The sequence below is a fragment of the Sturnus vulgaris genome, chromosome 5 (assembly GCF_052056855.1).
Source record: "Sturnus vulgaris isolate bStuVul1 chromosome 5, bStuVul1.hap1, whole genome shotgun sequence".
NCBI classification, from domain to species: domain Eukaryota; kingdom Metazoa; phylum Chordata; class Aves; order Passeriformes; family Sturnidae; genus Sturnus; species Sturnus vulgaris.
In genome coordinates, this window is record NC_142247.1 from 33,666,341 (window position 1) to 33,687,925 (window position 21,585).

The window sequence follows — 21,585 nt, forward strand, 5'->3', positions numbered from 1 at the left end:
TGTGAACTAAGTCACTTCTGTAAGTTGAGAAGTGAACTAGTTTTACTGTGAAAAAGAAAGAATTCCTAAAACAAATAAGCACTTGACATGCAAAGAAGCTGCCAGTCTATTTTACTAGATACGTTGTCTCTTTCCCATTTTTGAGACAATTTTCCAGCCTGGAAAACCAGACCCCCATTCCCAAATCCTGACACAGTGGAATGAGTGCTACACGATCACATCATTTTGGATTCCATTCAAGTAAGCTTATTATTCAAAACTGAAAACTGTTATGCATGAGTTGAACAAGAATTTTAGAACCTCCAACAGACAACAACTCTACCAAATCATCCTTAAGTCACTGACAGGATGATTTTAGCCAACTCCATGTTTACATAGCAGACAGAATGAAACAAAGTCCTCCCAAATACAGACGTTGGTAACACTGCATTTTGCAGGACAAAAGCTGTCCCCTTGTCTGGGAATACATATTTAAATAACAGGAGTGTTATGGTTTAGTGCACCTTCAGTCACATGAAAGTAGCACTTCTTTTAGCAAATTACTCTTGAGCTTTCAGAAACTACTATACCTTGTGATCATTTTGATCCTTGACTTCCCTGAAGAATCTGATGTCTTTGATAAGTCTGGATTTGATATGTTCATCATACATGAACTGGCTAAAAATGTAAAACTTCTTCCTCAAGAACTGGTAAGTGAAATTTACCTATAAGGCAAAATGTAAAAAAACCAGTCAAATCAAGAAAGTTAGCAAAGTAACAAAGACATCTAACACCCTGTTTTCACCACATGCTTGAGTAACTTCTAATGCAAATTCTCCACTTACTTTAATTTCACTGTTTTAAAAGAATAAAGAAAAATGAAAAAACATTCTCCTGGAAGGTCTACTCTCTTCCAGGAAAGGCACAGGGACCAAGGGACAAGGTCAGTATTTCAGCTGATCACCTGCCTACACTGCCATTAGTTTATCTGGAATATCCTGTAACTGTCCTTTTGAAACAATACAAGCATCAAGTTGAAACTGACAGACATGATCAACTTCCTCAGTCTGTAGAATCTGCATAACCTCCTGACACAACTTTTTCACTTCCTCAAAGTTTCTAAAATACTTTCTCATAGGGCAAAAACTTCTGCCCTACATATCTCAATACTTCCCGTGTCTTCAAAAATAACTTAGCTTACAATCAGAAGTGAATAAATCTGCATCATCAAAAAATATTGTGAGTAGCAGCATTTTTTGAGACTGTCCCCACCCTCCCACTCTAAGAAGTGGAAGAAGTCATTAAAACTTTTTTTTAGTAATTTCCACTTCTAAAATAATTACTTGAGTGTGGGTTCAATATTTCAGCAAGCTCCTTTTCTTTTTTTTTTTTTTTTTTTTTTTTTTTTTTTTTTTTTTTTTTTAGTAGAACCAGGATAGAAAAAAGGAAACAGCAACAAGGTGGAACTTAAGCAGCAGACTGGAAAGCACTGACCTGAAAACACATTTATGTACCCAAACTTGAGAATCCCAATGATAAATTCCTGCTGTAGCAGACACAATACACCTCTTTGCATGTACCTTGCAAAGAGGTAAATACCTTTGGCTAGTTAAAATGGCCACCTACACCTCAAACATCATTAAAAGCTTTGTAATAAGAATTCATTTTTCCAACAAGAGACCTGAGGTCTGTAGCTTTATTTTGCAAATTTAAAAGCTGGTATTTCTTAAGCATAGCAATTACAAGAAGAACTTGAAAAATTAACATTGCATTTTTTCAAGATATCCTATAACTGCAGGAAAAGTAGCTGTCTGCTAAGTGTCAATAAGGAGAAAATCAGGGCATACTGTCCAGAAGAGTCCAACCAGAACATCTATCTCTCCTCTGATGTGGTTTTAAGTCTCTTCCTTAACATTTATGTAAATGGAAGTGATAACACTCTCAAAAGATTGTAATATTGATTTGTGCCACATCCAAGAACTGATTTATTAATTTACACAGAACATTATTACTGCAGTATTAAAACTGCAAAACCAAATAAACTATTAGGAGATGCAAAGAGGAGGATTTTGTGCACAATCACAAACAAATAATCCAACAGCAGCAGTGCCAAAGATACTCACTGTTGTGTTCATGATTCCTGTTCCATGAGTTCGAATTGAATTAGCGATGTGTCGGATATTGATGGTGTTCAAGTGTTTGTTATTACTTGTTCTTTCAATGAAGATCTGGGAGGCAGGGAGGGAAAAATAAAGTTAATTACCCAAAACTGGTTCTGTGATAAATTATTGATCTAAATAGCCTACATCCTATTTCTGAAAGCAGCTGATAACTGATGATGAAGGAAAGAACCAAGAAAATACAGCATGGATACAATGAATTTTATCTGGTAAATTCTTCTGATTTCTACACAGCTGTGATTCAACAATTCTAAGGCAGATGTTGCACTAAAGACTCCCATATTTGAGATTATATCCTGTGGGAGTGTGTGCTGGGCTTTGCACCACTATTAGTGGTTTGCCATCAGTCTTGTCTGTTTCTGTTTGGAGCCAGGATTATTAGAAAGGCGACTGAGACAGTTTCTCGTATTCGGACTTGGATGTTTATCGTATCTAATCAGAGATTTATAGAAAGTAAAACAGTACCTCTAGCTTTTTGCTAGAAGGAGGAAAAATGGCTACAGCTGAGTCTGCTTTAAGGCCTTTTAAAGCTAAACACACCAATAAAAGTTTTATACTTAAATTATTTATACTTTTGACTCAATATGCTACATAACATTCTCCAAGACCAAGCCACAGCATCCCCCAAGATGTTTTTCTAGAGCACTAATACTATTTTATAGCTTCTCACTATGCATGTTCAGCCTGGGCTTTTCTTACACGTACTCCACTCTGCATTTTGTGAGCCAGGAAGAGTGTGGAATATACCTTACCTGATTATTCAGATTGTAGAGGTAGCGGGATACAAAAACATGGATATTTCTCATGATTTCCAAAACATCCAGACCCTGAAACAGTATTATATATGGAGAATTACTATTATAAAACTTCTCAGGAACTACTGACACACCTAACTGCTAAAGTGCAGAAATAACTGTTTCTGCAGTTACTTGCAGGTATTTTAGATAGCAGTGTTTTTCTTTGCAAAATGAAGAACCTCTTGCTCAGCCCATGTTTTAGCATTTGCATTCCTGCCTGTTTTTTCCCAGGTTCACCGGAAAGTAAGGAATCCTCCAGCCTATTCCACAAGGCACAATTAAACAATAAAAAAAATTAAAATTGAGATTTATCTGTTTTCAGATTCTAAAATATAGAATCTTGCCTTAGAGATTCCTACAGACATATAGATGTCTGCAGAGAAATAAGCAACTAGCTAATTTTCAATATTCTTAACCCAACCTGCATAAAAGACTGAGGTTTGCTATTTACAATATAAATTTTACAATTGTTTACACTTTTCCCCCTAAGGAGTCCCTTAATTATCATTGGGCCTAGAGATGATGCTATTTAATTTATATACCTCATTTCCAGTTATGCCAGGGATTTTATCACATTTATGAGGCTGGGGGGGTTATGAAGTACAGGGTGTCTTTGTTTGGAAGTAAAGCTCATATCAGAATGTTAATGTTATGAATCCAATCTCGTGAAATTGTTTAATTCTTTGTAACAATGTGCTAATCAAGTATGGCCAACAGGAAATCAAAGCTGGAAACAGAAACTGATCTACAGCACTTTCATACCAAAAAAACAGCTGAAGTTCTTAGTTATATGCTCTGTTTCAACTTAGGAAGACACAGTCATCATGAACACTAGAAAAGAAGTGTGTGTATTTCTAAGAGCTTTCACCAATGTGTTAACCCAAATGAAGGAATGAAGCAAACTGCCAAAAATATCCAAGACATTAAAACTCTTGAAGGAAAGCCTTAAGAACTATGCAATCTGTAGACCCTTCACCATTAACTTGATGACACTGCAACTTCATTCTGAATGTCACAATGTTCAGCAGCTTTTAGGAAGCTCTAAGTCACAGTTCTAGAATCTAATTCACAGGTGTCCCAAAGCCCACTGTGTCCAGCCTGTGAAATACTTTCTCCTGATGATCACTAAGCAGAATCTGTTGAAAAGCCAGCAATAAACCAGGGAACAAGACCCACCACGCAAAGGTCATTCCAGACTTGTAACAGCTGTCTGGATCTACTGCTTGCCAAATTGCTGACACTGAATTTTCAAGAAAACATTCTCTGAATTTGCATACTCAATTCATTTTGTTGAAAAAATGAACAATACAAGTCCAACATGATATTAACTGATATCAGTGTGATCTCCAAAGGGCGTTAAAGATCCTGCCTCACAATTCAACCAGAAATTAAATGTCACTTTTTCCAAACAGTTCTCTGTTCTTGGATATTTTCATTTCAGTGACTCAGTCCTATGACAGTGGAATGGTTTAAATTCTATTCCTGTTCTGTGGGCACTGTACCTGCTCCAGAGTCTGGCTGGGAAGGTGAGCCTCAGTCATACTTAAACCATAGCGCTGGGTTGCCAGGTTTCTCATCTCACTGTAGGTGGCCCAGTCGTGAAGAGCTACGGTTGTTAAGTTGTAGAAGGTCTTGTCCAAATAATGAGTTACATAAGCTGTGAACAAAGAGGATGAACTAAAATAATGCTACCTATTTAACTAGGAAAGTGTGGAAAGAAGTGAAAAGATATACAGAGCCAAAGTGGAAGAGATGAAAATAACAGAATCAAGCAAGTGTGTAACTCCTCACCTTTTATGTCAATGAATCGATTGAAAAAACGTATTGGGTTCAGAAAGAAGAAGTGAGCCAGGTCCTTCATGCCAACTCTGAAGGGGTTTCTGTCATCCAGCTTCAGGTGTGTGTGAACTGATAAGCGCAGGTCCTTTTCGATCTCTTTACACAATTTGTCCAGCAAGTGCTATTCAAAAAAGTTAAAAAAAAAAAAAAAAAAAAAGAAAACCCACCAAAACCCCAAACAAACACAAAAAAAAAAAAAAAAACCACACAAAAAAGCAAAAGTCATGTTCAGTGTCCATTTTCAATGCTCTGTTAGCAGAATCAACATTTCTCTCCACAGTTATGTGTAAGACTGATTAAACTAGTGAAAAAAGCTTTGGTAGGGCCACACAAGTCAATGTGCATAAATACTTGGGAACCAGAAAGACACTGATTTCCTGTGCTCTTGTTCTAGTATACAATAGCAAGAAAAAGCTACACAGCTCAGAAAACCTAAAGGTTTGCCCACCTAATGTCATTTTTTACATGTCTAAACTTCCACATGGAAGTTTAACACAACTTACACTCAAGTATTCTCACTTCTCATTTTAAGGGGAACTGAGCTTAGGGCTATCTATCTAAATAGTAAGAACAAATTCAGGGAAGAAGAGTCTTGCAATAAAAATTTTGGTCTGATTTTCTGAATAATATGTAATGTTTTGTCTTGAACTAGTCAAACAAAAAGCATAGTTCAAAGGTTAAAAACTAAGACTCGGGAAATCCAAATTTGCATTTTATCAAACCTCCTTCATAATTCTAGATAACAATTTAGTAAAGAGGCTGTGTTTGCAGACCCTTCACTACTAAAAGCCATGCATGCACACTAAGAACAGTAGCATTTATTTTAGGCATTCGTCCAAACAGAAGCTAATCTGACAAAAAGCACTCCTCTGTCTGCACAGTCAAATTTGTAACTGAGGTTTTGTTAACTTACATAATTTAGAGTGCAGTATTTTCATGTTCCCAGCCAGCACAGATACCATTAAAAACAAGTCTTAAATAACCAAAATCCAAACACTTTCTTATTTATTCAAATACTTCACACTGAAGTTCTCTGTGCTATTTTTACAGATCATATCAGATTTGCTACAATAGATGCTAATCTGAGCTAAAAATATTTCAAGCACAGTGGTGTGTTTAATTCCCAACCACAACAAATTACCTCATTGAGCACTTCCATGATTTCTTTGTCATAGCATTCCAGAAGCACCTCATAAGATTCCAAGTGTCTTGCATGCATCATAGCAGGTACACAGTCCCGTAGTGCACTAAACATATACTTATTAAATATATATACATTATTAACAGAAAGATATGTCACCAGCACCTCAAATAGTGTACAAAGCTAACAAAAATCAGAATCACTAGTCTTCCCATTTTTATTAAATATTGACTTCATAAACCCTACTGAAGTGCCCTGTCCTTAATCTGAGGTATTATTTGCTACTGACTGGAAGATCCTAATTATTAGCTATTTCATCAGAAATTACTTGCACTTTATTCATTTCAGCACTGTACAACTCTGGAACAGATGTCTGATTTTTATCAAGATTATCATGCCAAAGCATGATTCACATCTGCAGCAAATACACAGCAAATACTCCCTCAACAAGGGGAGAGGAAATAAAGAGTGGAAAAAACTACAGGACAACTATCCAACACAGAATCACTGAACACAGTGATATCTGCTTTAGAAATATGTAACCACAAAGAGGAACAAAGGCTTTTAATGTTCAAGTCTAGCAGGTGTTAATTTCAAATTAGACTGAAGAGAGGAACAAAGAGACAGTCAGGCACAAAGTTAACAACAGCAACCTGAGATTTTTTACAGCCATATAATAGGCAGATTTAGAAAAAAGATTGCTTTTATATCCTTCAGAATTAGAAGAAATGTCTGACTCAGTAGCAGTCAGGGATTTGCTTCTTGAGCTTTTCCTTTAGGAGCTTCAGCCTAGTGTTTATCATCTCTTCATCTGAATCTGTCACAACAGTTAGTAAGTTGTAACATTACTTACATGTAGTCTAGCAGAATCCACTGCATTTTCATAGACATCATCTAAATAGATTGGAAAGACGGCTCGATGCCAGTATAAGAAACAACAGTCACACTGTGCTCGAATTCTGGAATAAAAGATTAATTGTTAGACACAGATTTGGAAGAAACCATTCTTCTAACACAGGGAGCATGTTTAAACTAAAGTGATTTTCAAGCCTAAGTTTTACACCATTACTTTAATGCTCCAGATGCATTGACCTTCAGAACAAAGTTCTTTATTACAGAACTTTTTCTTTTTTTTCCCACTAGTTTATCTATAAATAAAAGGTACTTGCTTTAGAGAAAAGGTTTACTCAGTCTCTCAAAGACTTAAATCTTAGATTACAGCAAAGTCCTAAATAACTGTTTTCTTACTACATGCAATTTAGTAGCCTAGAGATCAAACAGATATTCTAAATTTCTTCTGTAAGCCAAAGGAGAAACAGGCCTCTCCTGATAAAATCCTGGGATAAATGCAGACAGATTTTATCTCGTGAGTCAACCACTAAAGGTGTTTGTCTCTCTCCTAAAAACTGCATGGAACCCAGATATTCACTTGGCTTACAAATGGCCACCATGATGTAACCTGAGTGTGCACTGAAACTACAACAGCAGTAAAACATGGTTCACGTGTAAACCAGCAGCCCAATCTCCCAAACAGAGTGGTACTAACTCAGAAATTTTGGGGTTGGGTGAAGGGGAACACTTCAGCTTATCATAAAACCACATCATCCAATAAAGTGACAGAATTTCTAAACAAGCAACAGTCAAGTGAAATATGACTTGCCCAAAGACAAGTAAGCTTCTGGCTTAACTCTAGAATTCTTTCTTCCATTCCTGGTCTATAAAACATGCAAAAATCACATGCAGAGATCAGATTTTGCAATTTACACAGTGAGGATCCATCTTCCCCAAGGAACTGTGCTGCCTTCTATGTACTGCTGTCACTGCTTACCTCTCTGTAAGTTCACTGATCAAGTCCAGTTTTTTCAGAACTAACTGAAGGGGAATAAGTTCTTCATCTTTAAATGTTTTCTGTAGAAATGAAGAAAAAAAATAAACATGAGATCACGAGCAGGTATTTTTTCATAAGACACTCCACAAAACAAATGAAGGGCTGGAACAATCATGGCACTTACCATCTGTGTTCCCACACTCAGTGCAAGGGAAACAATCAGTCGCCTCTGTCTTGTACTTGGCCCATTGAGGGTGTTCTCAGCCAACACCAAAGCAGAGAGGACATCCAGGCGCTGCTCACTGTACTTTTTATCAGAAATTACCCTTTTCTTGATGACAAAAAGACACAGAAATTCAGAGAAAAGTTACCTAAGCCCAAAGGCAATAGCTTGCTATTTCTTTCCGAAGCTTGTGAACTTGTCATAAATTGAGTATTTCTGCAAACAAGTTGTTTTGTGAACAGAGTTAAAGGAATCCAGATTCACCTACTCTGCCAATTCAGCAACATTACCTGTCTATACTCTTGGAATATGTGCAACCAACATGAACATAGGTTAAGTCATACTAGTGGATCCTTCTATCTACCTACATTTGCCTTTTTACATATTTTCTGGTAAGTAGTCAAGTGTTCTTTTCAATATTCTTCAATACAAAAGTTTTAGCTTATTTTTATTCATTTAAAAATAATTGTAATTACAGATATAATTTGAAAAGTTTGTTAAAGATATATATGTGAAGTGTTTGAAGATATAGTTTTTCTTAGTGACTTTGAAGTTTAGAACCTCTTTAGTTCATGCTACTCCTGCTACATAGATATATATATATATACATATATATGTATATTTTTTTATAAGTACAACTATTTTTTTGCTTACCCTAGAAAATATAGATATACCAGATACATAAATTGAGATTAGAGCCAAATAAAAAGGAAATTTAATAGCTGTACTAGTAACAACAGCATACATCCTTTGTAACTCTGCTACTGAATGTGACGAAAGAATAAAATCAATCAGTAACACATCAGAACAGGCATACTAAAGTTTCACTTTCCCCTTCACCCTAAATTCTGAAATTCAAGGTTTGACAAGCAAAATAAGCTATTTTATTCCCCCGTGAAACAGAATTTATGCCCACAGTAGGCTCCTCTAAGCCATCATGTACTGCTATTTTGCCAAGAAGACAAAGATTTAAATAACAGCCTGTTTGCTTAGAGCTGCAACAGATTGCCTTATGAATGTGCATCAGAAAAGAGGTAAGCAAAGGTTAGTTTGTGAAAATTCACTAGAAATAAAACCCAAAAAGAACACAAGAAGATGACAAGAGATGCAGCAGTTTAGAAGAGGGGAACCATTCTTGGTCAAAAACCAGGTAACCATCTATGCTGTACAGTTTTCTAGGAAAAAGCTTGGAATTACTGGAAAGCTTATATATCTCTGGATTATGATAGAGCATTACACTACCAATTTTGAAAAAAATACAAAAAACCTCTTTAATTTAAATTCAATATTTTTGAAAATACTTCAATAGGGAGATTAATTACTAGAAATTGGATTACATACCTTGGCAACAGAGATAGAGTGAAGAGCCTGATACTGCAGATGCTGAGTGATGTGTGTCACAGAGTCTGCCACAACCATGCTTCTTCGGTAAAACATATGTTCTATTGCCTGAAGTCAATCCCAAAACACATCAGTTGGCGTTAAAACTGCTGTCTTTAGAACCTGCTTTATGCTGTGTGACTCACCCACACTTTCCATTTTGTAACATGTTGTTACTAGCAGTTACAATTAACCAATAGAAACCCGGAAAATCAAACTATTCAGGAGCATTGAAAAGTTTCAGGATTGATCTAAGCTTTGTTTTCTGGTTTGAGTTTTTCCAGTTTTGTTCACCACTGCTTTCTGAAGTTATCCTAAAAAAAGAGTATCTTCCTTTTGGAAAAAATACCTAGAGAAATGTGAAGTGCCCCACCTGGGGAGGAACAATCTCCCACAAACCTGTATATACCAGGAATCACCCAACTGGAAAGCAGCTTAGAAGGAAAGTACTTGGGGGGTCCTGGTGGACAGCAGGTTGAGTGCAAGGCAGCAATGTGCCCTTATCCCAAAGAAGTCCAATGGTAGCTTTGGCTCCTCTGGACAACATTTTGCTGGCAGCTCAAGGGAGGTGACCCTTCCCCCTCTTCAGCACTAGAGAGGCCACATCTGGAGTCCTGGGTCCAGTTCTGGGCTCCTCAGTACAAGACAGAAATGGAGAGAGTCCAGCCAAGGGCCATGAAAACAATTCACAGACTGGAGCATCTCACATGTGAGGAAAGGCTGGGAGAGCTGGGGCTGTTCAGCCAGAGAAGAAAAGGCTTGGAGGGAGATCTTATCACTGTACATAAACACTTGGAGGGAGTATGCAAAGAAGATGGAGCCAGGCTCTTGTCAGAGGAGCCCAGGAACAGACCAAGGGGCAATGAGCACAAACAGAAACAGAGAAGTTTCCCTCTGAATGTCATGAAACACTTTCTTACTATGAGGGTAATCAAGCACTGTCACAGCCTGGTTGCCCAGAAAGGTTTTGGAGTCTCCACCCTTGGAGATACGCAAAAGTCATGTGGACACAGTTCTGGACAACTGGCTCTAGGTGTCTCTGCTTGAGCAGGGATAGGCTGGACCAATGATCTCCAGAGATCCCCTCCAACCTCAACCATTCTGTGACATCAACTAAGAAAGCTAGTTAGAAGCTATAAAAAAAAAAAAACCAAAACAAACAAACAAACCCTATCCTAGCCTTCCAGGTCTTCTCTAACCAAACCATTCTCAAATAAGAAGCCATGCATGCAAAACCACTTCACATGACAGTTGTTTTTTGTTTTTTTTTTTAATATGGGATGTTTGGTCAATGTTCTCTGTAATTCCTACATGAAATAAATAATTTTCATCCAGTGACCTACCTTTAGAAGTTCCACAAGTCTGCACAAGGCTTTTACTGAGGTTTTGGTCATAGGTTTTTGCATTGTCATGTAAAGATTCATTGTAGTTTTAATGGTGGTGCTAAGACTGTATGCATAAAGAAAACCCTAAAAATAAGGTGAATACAAGGGGAAGAAAAATTAATAATTAATATTTCCACATGTCAATAAAATAAGTGCTCTCTGTTTTGTTCCATACATGACAGACAGCTAACCTTTGCCCCTACACAACAGAGCCTACCACTCCACTACATGAAGCAAGCCTGGAATCCAGAAGTTGAATGAGACCCTTTTATTAGCAGACATTATGAAACTGCCTATGACTCATCAGATCATCTGATTAACCTCTTCTAAAGCCACTGCAATTAAGAACAGGTTAGTGAGTTAAATAATCACAGAGCCTCAAAGGTCTAATAATTTCAGTCTATTGTAAACCAACCCATCAAACAATTCCCATCTCCCCAGGAAACATCCCATCACAAAAACAATCAAAACCTTCCAGATTCCAGTGGAACAAATACAATGGCAAGTATTCACAGTTTTATACTTTCTAAATAAGATGTCCATCCCACAATAAAGATAACAATTATTTCTACATTAATATATCTAAGCTTTTAAATACAATGTTGATTGTATACAACATGACAAACAATTATTAAACTTACTTCAAAGAAAAAGTAGTAACAACAAAAAAAAAGAAAAGTAGACTAGGAAAAGACAGCAAGTGGTGTAGGAAACTCAATTCAGTATGGAGCAAATTCTTAAGTCCACTGCAACTAATTCAAATGTAAAAACCACAGATCCTAGAACATGCCTATCTTTGGCTAAAGAAGATCCAGGATCACACTTCTTTCACAAATCTATTTTCATCAAATCTCTGTCAGGTAGATAGATACTTATAGAAACCAGCAAAAAATAAATTCAGAAATAAGATGCATCTTACATTAAGACTGTTACATGCTGTTAGTAGGCCAAAAGAAAACCAGCTGTCTCAGAACATAGTAAGATTCTTGCGAAGTACCATCACTAGGCAAAGCACAATGAAACAACACAAAACCTTTACTGGGAGTAAGTACTGTCCTAAATAAAACTAAATAGACACTGGTTCAGTCCACTCTAAATACCTCACGACTCAAAAGGAGAGAAACTCAAAGCCTTTATTACAGAGAAGATGAAGTTTTCTTAACTTCTGGTGTCAAGAGAAAAATCCAAAATTCTAGCCAATGAACATTTAGATACCCTTTCCCCACATTCTTTATCAAAAAACTTTTTACAGATTTTCTTGGACAAGTATTGGGCATTAATGGTTTATAAGAATTCCAAAACTGTGAAATAACACACTTATGATCACAGAATTCCTGTGACTTCTTTTTATGTTCAACAACTTGCACCAAAACATCAGTTTGCTGCATCACCACATTAAAAGACTGCACACCTGGATGAAGACATTGCAGCGGTTGGCAAGATCTTCAGAAAACTTTGCTGTGCGTTGCTCCTTGGACAAGACAGATTCCATTTTTGTCATCCACGAGCTCACAAAAACATAATATGACTGCATATCTCTGGGGAAGGAAACAGAGAATGTTGTTCACTTCAAGTAAGAAGATTATGAAGATTTCCTTATTTCTTTCCAAAACTTTAAATCTTGCAAGAGAATTATTTTAAACCTTCAGTCCCCAAAATAACAGCTCAGGTTCCCAAATGACTATAGGGTTCTGATACTTTTACTCATTTTAATTCTCTACAGGTAAGGATTAGTTAGTCTGCTAATTATATTTGTACGAGTCAAAAATCATCGACTTTTCAAAAGAACACATTAGCAGTGTATATACTACACTTCCTTAAATTAAAAGGCTATATAAAACTGTTAGAAAATGCTTTTAAGCACTAGACAGAGAAGTCCAACACTGGTGCTACTTTTTTCATCCCAGTTTGAATTTCTGTTGCTTACACACACACACAAACAAATATAACTTTTCATTACATCAATGTCAGACTGGACTGCTCTTAAGTAACATAATTCTACAGAAGTTTATCTGTTTGAACTACACTAGTTGCAGTTAAATGGCTAAGTAGAGTTAAATAGAGAATTGTGACACTGTAATACAACTTCTTCCAGTACTTGTAGCAAGAAAGTATTTAGGTCATTGATCCTGTTACCAAAAATTACACCTTTTAAAAGAGTCCCTGTATTTAGGGAACAGTCCAATTAACAAAGGCAGTGCAAGGACTTGTAAACAAGCAAGAAAAAGTATTTGCATAATTCAAATCAGCAGATGCAAAATCTGGATTTTATTAGAGTATCTTTAAAATTGTGTGTACAAAGTAAGGCAACAAAGCTGGGGAAAGAGCATAAGGCCTGCAAGGGAGCTGAAGGTGTTCAGCCTGGAGAAAAGGAGGCCCAGGGAAACCTCACAGCTCTCCACAACTCCCTGAAAGGAAATTTTAGAGAGGTGGGGTCTGGTCTCTTCTCCCAAGTGACAGGCCAAGAGAAAACAGCCTCAAGTTGCACAAGAGAAGGTTTAGATTGAATATTAGGAAAATTTCTTCATCAAACAGGCTATTACGTACTGGAACAGGCTGTCTAGGGAAGGGGTTGGGTCACCATTGCAGGAGGTATTTAAAAGATGTGCAGATGTGGGCCTTGGGGACATGGCTTAGGGATGAACTTGGCAGTGCTGAGTTACAATTGGTGATCTTTCAGGCTTTCTCCAAGTTAAATGATTCTACGTTTCTATGAAATGTATGCAAATACCAAGATGTTTTTCTGAACTTTTTCTTAATCTTAAGACTTGTACCACTGCTCAAGACCAGAAGCAAAGCAGCAGTGCAGTTATGCCCTACCTAGGAATTAAAGCCCAGGACAGAATCAGGGCCAGGAAAAAGTGGATTGAAAAAGAAAACAGAACAGAAGTGAAACTAATCTGTCAGGGAATCAGGTAGAGAGCTGCTTTTTCTCCTTCCCATCTCCCCAGTTCTGCCAGCTTGCTTATTGGGTTGGAAGACAATGTGCAAAATCTAAGGTTTCACTGCCATTCCACAGACCCTGGTTTACACTTTCTTGTTTTGTTCTGAAACATACAAACCTTAGCCCTGTTATCTTCCTAAGCAGGACACTTGTCCTTAAGACTAACAGCTAAAAATATTCCACCTCATCTTTAGGCATTTTTTAGAAGAGAAAAAGTGAGCTGAACACTACATGCAGAACACAAAACAAGAGAGGCTTTCTTCAAATACAGATAATTTCAAACACCATTAAACAAGCAATAAAAACAGTCACAAAGAAAGAAATGCTTGCAGAGAAAGTATCATCACCAAGCAGATGAAAGCTCCACTATAAGCCTACTAGCAACTTACCTCCATAAACACAGAAAGCAGAGAGCCCTAATAGAAAACAAAGCAGCCCAGGTTACTAGACACTAGCTTAAAAAAACAAAAGGGAATTTGAAAATATAGAAACAGAAATAACTGAAACAAATATTAAAAACTGCCAGGAACATTGTTATTTTGGAGTAATAATATATATTTTTCTGAAAGCATGACATGAAAAGCAGCTTAGCTTTGACCCAAATTTTTGCAGCAACACTAACACACACACACACTCTGCTGCAGTGAAGTGGAACAAGTGACTAACACCACTGAGAGACACCACACAACATGCTACTACACTGAATGAAAAAGCCTATGTGCTTAAAAACTATTTGCCAAATAGCATCATGAGGCAGTATTTAGGAAGCCTACTTGGTAAGTGACTGTGCCCTCTGCTGTAGGAAGTTCTCCCTTTGTGTTTTAACTGTGTGAATACTTTTCTTGTCCAGTAGTTTGGCAGCAGCTGGAATCTTCTGAATCAGGAAGTTGTCAGCAAACCAGATAATGTTAGCTGTTAACGTAATGGCTGGAACCTGGGAAGATAAAAAAAGGAAGCCAAAATAATTGTGAATAAACACAACTAACACAGTTCAGTTTATTTCTGTGTAACTGTTTTCTACAGAGTATCACATTGATGTTAAAAGTTTCCCTAGATGTTCTCCAAGGACATCATGGCAAAAATTATAATCACTCTCAATGATTCCAAACAATATTAGTGAACTTAATAATTTCTTCATGCCATCCAATATGAAAACGTCCCACTCAACTTTGCACTTAGAGGCCTTCCAAAACAAGTGTTTATACCCATGGTCAAAACCTACAGCATTTATTCAGCACCAGAACTGAACTCATTTTTTTGTCTTCAATGCCATATTAATCTTGAGAAGAAAGATTTTAATATAAATGGCAAGTTTATTTTACCTTGCTGCTATGTGAGTGCACACATTTTAGATCATCTTTAAAAGAAAATGGGAGGGAGGAATTACCAAAAGTAGAAAATTCTTAACTCTGTTTTCAGACTTTTTTGTGTTCTTTCTTCTCCCAAGTCTGTGCTATGCTATGCAACTCAGGAAATTATCTACTTCATTACTGAAAGACAAAAGAATAAAGCATTCACCTTTTTACAGACATCCAACAATGACTTATAAAATTTCTTGTCTACAGTCCGAAAAATCTGAAAATGCAGTACAAAGAGGCCACAGATGCCCACATATTTATCTCTCTGGTCAATTTCTGAAGGTTCACCTGAAAAAGAAATACCTTTGTGAATTTTACTCCCACACAAACAATATAAACAATTTTAGAAACAGTGAAGCTGGCATGAAAAGCATGAGCTTGCATTACCAAGTTTGGCTTCGACATTTGAGAAAGCTGTACGAAGAGTATGAGCAAATTCTTCAGCAAACGTGCTGTTCTTTGACACTGACACTCCACCATTTAAAGAATCAAATTGCTGCTCTATGCAGGCCTGAGTAAAAAGGAGGAAAAACATCAATACATGAAGACAATGCCATGAGTTTTGGACCTTGAAAGAATACAGGTTTTCAAGAGAATACCGGAAGAGCACACTGATTTAAGACTAACCTAAAGTAAGCCTTAATCTTCTATAACATACAGATTCTTAACTATGCTTACATTATTAAGTATAAAACCAGAAAATATTAAAACACTCTTACACTTGACATTCAAACCCCCATTCTATTTATTTTTCCATTTCCTTTAAGGAGCATTTAAAAAAAAAAAACATTTGATGAGCTAGTGCTAAGAAACTAGATGCATATTTGTATTACCACATGTGTTACTAACTGTCGTTAAAGCAAGATTAACACACAAGTCACTCGTAGGATGTGGCTCATGACCTTGCAGCATAAAATCACACACTACTGCTGGCAGTTTACAAAAGCTCCCAAAACCTCTCAACAGTAAACAAATAGAGATGCATTTCATACTTTCCAAAGAGATTAGAAAAGTATTTATTAGAACTGCATCTAATATTTTTAATGAATTTTTGCTGAGAAGAGGCATTTGCAGGACAGGAGGAGAAACTTCCTGAATGAATTCCAGCCAAATCCTATTGATGTCTCAAAACTATAATGAAGTCTTTGTACTTATACAGCATTAGGGAAATATAACATGAAAACTGAATAGCTGGTAGCAATAGGAAAGAATAAGCTAAACTGTGCTTAATTATTTACCTACAATTTCCCCTTTGAAGGCTTTTACAGAACAAGCCCTTTTTCCCTAATGCCATTTAAGATGTTATGGCAAGAGCTGAGCAAGACCCTGCTTTGACCAGGTTCAACAACATTGTCTTCTGCCCACTATACCACAACATCCCATTTCAATGTCTGTAATATACACTTTTCTAAAGAGCTGGCTTCTTGTATGAACACATTAAATTTAACTGTACTGAAAATTTAGTAAAATCCTTTCCACCTGTGCTCCTGCATGTTTCAGGGGTATGTCCCACCACAGTGGTCTCTAATGACAGCAACCTGTCTCATATGCAAGGAATGATAGGTCACACTCAACATATTCTAAATATTACTGAGGAAACAAATTAATTTGCAGCTAAAATAAAGACCTATGCTATGTAAACCTGATCCCTATTATGTGAACAAAAGCAGAATTCTGGTAATACACAGTCCTAATGCCAAGCTGTCTGTGTTTCTCTAGTTCAGCAAAACAGTCAGCATTTACTGCTACCATTCAAAGCTTGGCACAGTTCAAGCACATGAGAAGAGCAAGAAACGATCTTACAACAGAGCCTTTTTTCTCCCAGGCACAGATGCAAGAGCCAAATTCACACATCACTGTAACCAGAACAAAAACAAAATACAAACAAACCAACCAATCATTCTGAAAAGAGTGTTGCTTTCATGTAAGCTTCCTCTATCATACTGGCAATATTAAGTTCATTACCTGAAATATCATTCCATCAAGTAACTGGCATTCCAGTTTTAACAGCAGTTTTTCAAATGGCTTTAGTTTATCTTCTTGAATCCCAAACTTAGAAGGGTTGTGATGGACAGATTTTAGCAGCCTGTAAGGGGTAGGATACAGCACACTTAAAACATAGTAACAGTTTTATCATATCCTACACTATTTTGATAAGGAATTTTGATTCCCCCCTCCTGCCCTTAGCAGCAACCCCAGATGTAAAAAAAACCAAAACCAACCAACCAAACAACCTACAAAAATACACTAGGTTTGTATAAACAATTTGCATTTGAGTAACTTCCATTTATTTCAGTTTTCAAGGACTGAGTAAATATTCTACTAATTCAGCTACCTTTATAATTGTTGACTCTTCAGCTTTTACTTAAAGTACCATGCCTTCTTAAAGCTGTACACTCATTCCCATGATCAGTATGGACAGGGATAATCTTAGCTCAGTTCTTTACACAACTAAGTTTTTCACTGAATATTCTTTAAACGCCACCAACTATTACATTGCTTGCCAAGATGCTTACCCTGCACTGGAAATGCAACATTCATACTCACACAAAAATATTTACTGGTGCCCTTAGGACACTGTGGGAGCTTAGCCCTACTCTTCACTTAAATTTCTGGAGAGATTACCAAAATCCACGTTCCCACACTGACTTGGAACATATACAGATGCTTATGTTTTTATCTTTTAGGTTGTGGGAGTACTTTTCACATCAGACACACCTCTTGTACATGGTCCAGTGATCTTTCAGTGTGGCATGATTGTCAATTATTTCATCCAGAGTGATCAAGATTGTGAGCAACTCTCCTAGATGCTCATACATTGCCTGTTGGTGAAGGGAAAAAAAAAGAATGAAAAGGACTGTAGTTATTAGAAAGTTTACTGCAGTCATATGTGGCACATAAAATTTCAGTTCCTTTCAATATATTTTCAGCCAACAAGGCATCATCTAGGGAGTTAAACAGGAGAATTTGTGGTTTGGCAGCTTAAAGATTTTACTTGTATTGACAAAAGAAATATTAAAAGGATGTCTACACACAAACTAAATTCCTTGACACTGAAGACGCAATTTTTAAAATTGTCTATGCAGAGGCACACATTGCAATATGGGAGCATGCAAACACTTTGTTGCTAAGAAACTTAGAATATGTCAGACATGGAGACACCAAGCCTTCCCATACAAGGGCCAGAAAAAGCTGGTTAATAAAATAAAACCTTTACATTGAAAGCTGTACTCAAAAGTCACTTTCATGCTGTTTTTCTCAGGATTAATCATCAAGACCTATATATATTAACACAAACAAAAGATTTCCAAATCATTCCCACCTGAAAATGAACTCCAGATGTCTCTATAATTTTAGGTGCATTCCTGTAAATAAAATCAATATTTTAATGTCTTTTTAATCCTTAGAACAGATCATATTTATCAGTTCTGTATCATGGTGTATTCCCTGTTTCCTGGGGTATAATTTTCTTCATTAACATAGTAACTTCAGGAAACAAAAGAACATCAAAACCTGATTAAAAGTATATGCTATGTGAAATCTGTATGCTCTGATCAAATTTAATACAGCATTTTTAAAGATACAGCATGTGACTGGTTGAAACCACCAAGTATATTCAGTGCATACCTGTGTCAGCAATTCCCAATTCAGTTATGCAAATAGCCTTGACACACCCAGAGAATAAAATTACTTTGTATTTAATCAAGCCATGTCCAAGCTTGATCCATCCAGCACCACACAGGAAGTTATATACAAGCACTATTTTTTCTGAAAATAAAACAAAACCACTTCCATAACCATTTATGAAACCCAAACTTGCACAGCAAAGCATACTATCTCTAGCCAACAATATTCCAAAAATAACCATGCTTTAAATAGAACATTCATATTTTATACATTTAACTCTACATAGTTACAATACAACATTTTAGGGAATAATTACTTGTTGCTGGTATACAGAACAGCCAGCTGATGCACTACATTCACCACCACTTCGTAACATCGGGTAACAAAGCAAGACAGCTCCTGAAATACAAGAAAATAAAATGCATATAAATGTATAGATCCTCCTCACACATAAGTTGTCATTACACCAAAAACACTGAACATAAACTACAGAATATGCAGCCAAAGCTCCAAGTATATCCCTAACCCAAGTCAGTGGACAGATCTACAGCAGGATGGAAAACATCCCGCTAACAGGTCTGAAAAAGGGTCTGGGACTAAGCTAAGAAACTACCAAACACAAGCTTCCAGTACAACTCTGACAACTTACACTATTGGTTCAAGTTATCAAAGACAGCAAAAAGTGACTTGACAACGGAGCCCAAGTATTTTCAGGGACAATATCCCTGGTAGCAGAGGCTGTGCTTTTTCCCTACTAGATTCAAGAGTCACACTCTGGATGCTGGTAATAGTTAAATTCAAATTAGAAATTACCACAGAAGCCTGTACCTACTGTAAGAGTGATAAACCACAGATTACTGCTTTAAAACAAAGAAAGTCAATGTCTTTGAAAGGTTTGTCTGACAAAGACAGAACTTAGGCTTCATTATGTAACACAAAATGAGTAAGAACATGTCAACTCTGACCATGTAAAGAAGTATCTTAATTTCTAAAATGGATTATAATATGGCATTCCTTGAACAACAGGATAAATTAATCTGAGTTTCCCTTAACTGCAGTAATATCTGTTCATTAATTTACCTTATAAATCGCATCAGAGAAATGTCAGTTTGTGATGAGTCTAGCCAGTCAGCACACAGATGGCTTTATAGCAGACAGCACACACTGGCTGAACAGTGAGCCTGCCAGTAGACTGGCTAACAGCTGAATTCTGTCTTCCTCTCCATCAAAAATAGATCTTATTTGGGCTTCTGCCTTCTATTAATCACCAGTTTTCACAAAACATTACTTTTTATACTTGCACTGCCCTAACAAATGCAGCTGAAATAAGCCAACAGATTCCAGAGGAATGGACTAATAGACAGCTGAGATCATGCTTCCTGGCGAGGCAGCACCAGCTGCCATTTTAAAATTTCTGGAAAGTAGTCCAATTCAACAGCACATGCATATTAGAAGCTACATAATACAGACAAGATTGCAATTTTAAACTAATGTTTCAGAGTGTTATTTTGATAGTATTTTTAAAAAAATTTTTGACCTAGCAAGTTTGAGGCTACTGCATCTAGCTAATCCAGAAGAGCCAATAAACCAGTACATGGACATCAGCTCTATCAAAGCAACTTTTCACCTTTTTGTCAACTTCATATTTCCACACCACCCCTGGATATGCTTATAACACTGACCAGAACAGAATTTCCTAATCTAAGGATGTAGAACACTGAATGGATTTAGGAGAATCCAGCTGCTAAAAAAGAACAAACTTCATAAGCAAAACAGAAAATGAAAGATGAAACCTACAAAGTTGGTAAGACAAAGAGCTTGGAAAATGGGAAAGAAAACCCAAGAGATCTTAAGAATTCACTGCACTTCAGCATGGTAAAGGAAGTTGAGAAATTACTTCCTACAGCATTTGTCTTGTCATGACACAGAAAAAGTTTAATGCCATGCTGCACAATCAGAACAGGAATTTTAGCTCTTGTTAAACCAGGATTTGTTTCTACATTCTGGAAGCTTCCTCTGTATTCTCTACTTCACCACAGCTACTTCTTTAAAAGCAACATTGCATAAAAATAGAAACATTTTGGGAATGGGACAGTCACTTAAGTTATATTAAAGACAAAAAACTCCACAATAGACTGAAACCCAAGAACACAGGAAATCCTCAGAATAAAAACAGATCCTGTTTTCATGCAAAGGATCCCAAACAACCAAACTGTATAAGAAATAAGTGTTCTTCCAAAAATGTTTGAAGGAGATACAAGCAATTTTTTTCAGGTATATACTTTGATTTTGCTTTCTTTTACCAGCTAAAAAAACCCAATAACCCATAACCCATTTCTAATGTTCAACGAACACGAAAACTTACTAAACAAACTCATAAAACCAGCTATCTTTAAAATCAGATAAAAGCAACCTCAATTTTTCTTCTCCTGCTAAAATCTTTTAAAGTAAATTCTAATCCCTTTTCTCACTAGATTTCCTGAAAGATGTATAAAAATTCCCCAAACAATGTGGGATACGTCAGCTGGCTGTGACAGGTCTGCAGGCAAAACACAGTAACATATCAAATGACTGCTATGCCTTTCAGCAAAATGCAAACAGGATATGGCAGACTGTTAAATCCATTTTGCAAGTAAAATTAAGATTATAATTGCTGTCAAACAATCAAAATATACTCTACCTGCAAGAAAGAAACAAATCTTCCCATCTGTATTTGGCAATCTCCCTCCACCATGCTGGAGTCTGTGGCTTAAAAGAGAAACATTTGTCAACATTTTCTTAAACTTGTGTCGTACCTGTTAAACTAACATTGAAGCTTGCCCTCCAAGCCATTTATTTGCCATACTAGTAGTAGAGTGCACTATTATAAGTGTATTGATGGAGCCTCAAAACCTCCTCATTTTG

General features: G+C 36.6%; 1 protein-coding gene across 4 annotated transcripts in view; it reads right to left on the reverse strand.

The window, feature by feature from the left end:
* Positions 1–21,585, reverse strand: part of WASHC4 (WASH complex subunit 4) — a 38,459-nt gene that overhangs the window by 8,969 nt on the left and 7,905 nt on the right. For 3 of the 4 annotated variants that reach the window (XM_014876973.2, XM_014876972.2, XM_088165393.1), the window contains exons 6-25: positions 21,362–21,429; positions 18,998–19,080; positions 18,377–18,419; positions 17,773–17,876; positions 17,020–17,140; positions 15,442–15,565; positions 15,215–15,342; positions 14,470–14,630; positions 12,164–12,290; positions 10,711–10,836; positions 9,329–9,436; positions 7,949–8,095; positions 7,765–7,844; positions 6,790–6,895; positions 5,937–6,053; positions 4,748–4,916; positions 4,459–4,613; positions 2,912–2,986; positions 2,103–2,207; positions 570–704 (exon numbers count right to left, since the gene is read on the reverse strand). In XM_014876973.2, the coding sequence (XP_014732459.1) occupies positions 570–704; positions 2,103–2,207; positions 2,912–2,986; positions 4,459–4,613; positions 4,748–4,916; positions 5,937–6,053; positions 6,790–6,895; positions 7,765–7,844; positions 7,949–8,095; positions 9,329–9,436; positions 10,711–10,836; positions 12,164–12,290; positions 14,470–14,630; positions 15,215–15,342; positions 15,442–15,565; positions 17,020–17,140; positions 17,773–17,876; positions 18,377–18,419; positions 18,998–19,080; positions 21,362–21,429 (2,282 nt within the window). Of the gene's footprint in view, positions 1–569; positions 705–2,102; positions 2,208–2,911; positions 2,987–4,458; positions 4,614–4,747; positions 4,917–5,936; positions 6,054–6,789; positions 6,896–7,764; positions 7,845–7,948; positions 8,096–9,328; positions 9,437–10,710; positions 10,837–12,163; positions 12,291–14,469; positions 14,631–15,214; positions 15,343–15,441; positions 15,566–17,019; positions 17,141–17,772; positions 17,877–18,376; positions 18,420–18,681; positions 18,770–18,997; positions 19,081–21,361; positions 21,430–21,585 lie in introns of those variants that run through there. The other variant, XM_014876974.2, reaches the window with a different exon arrangement.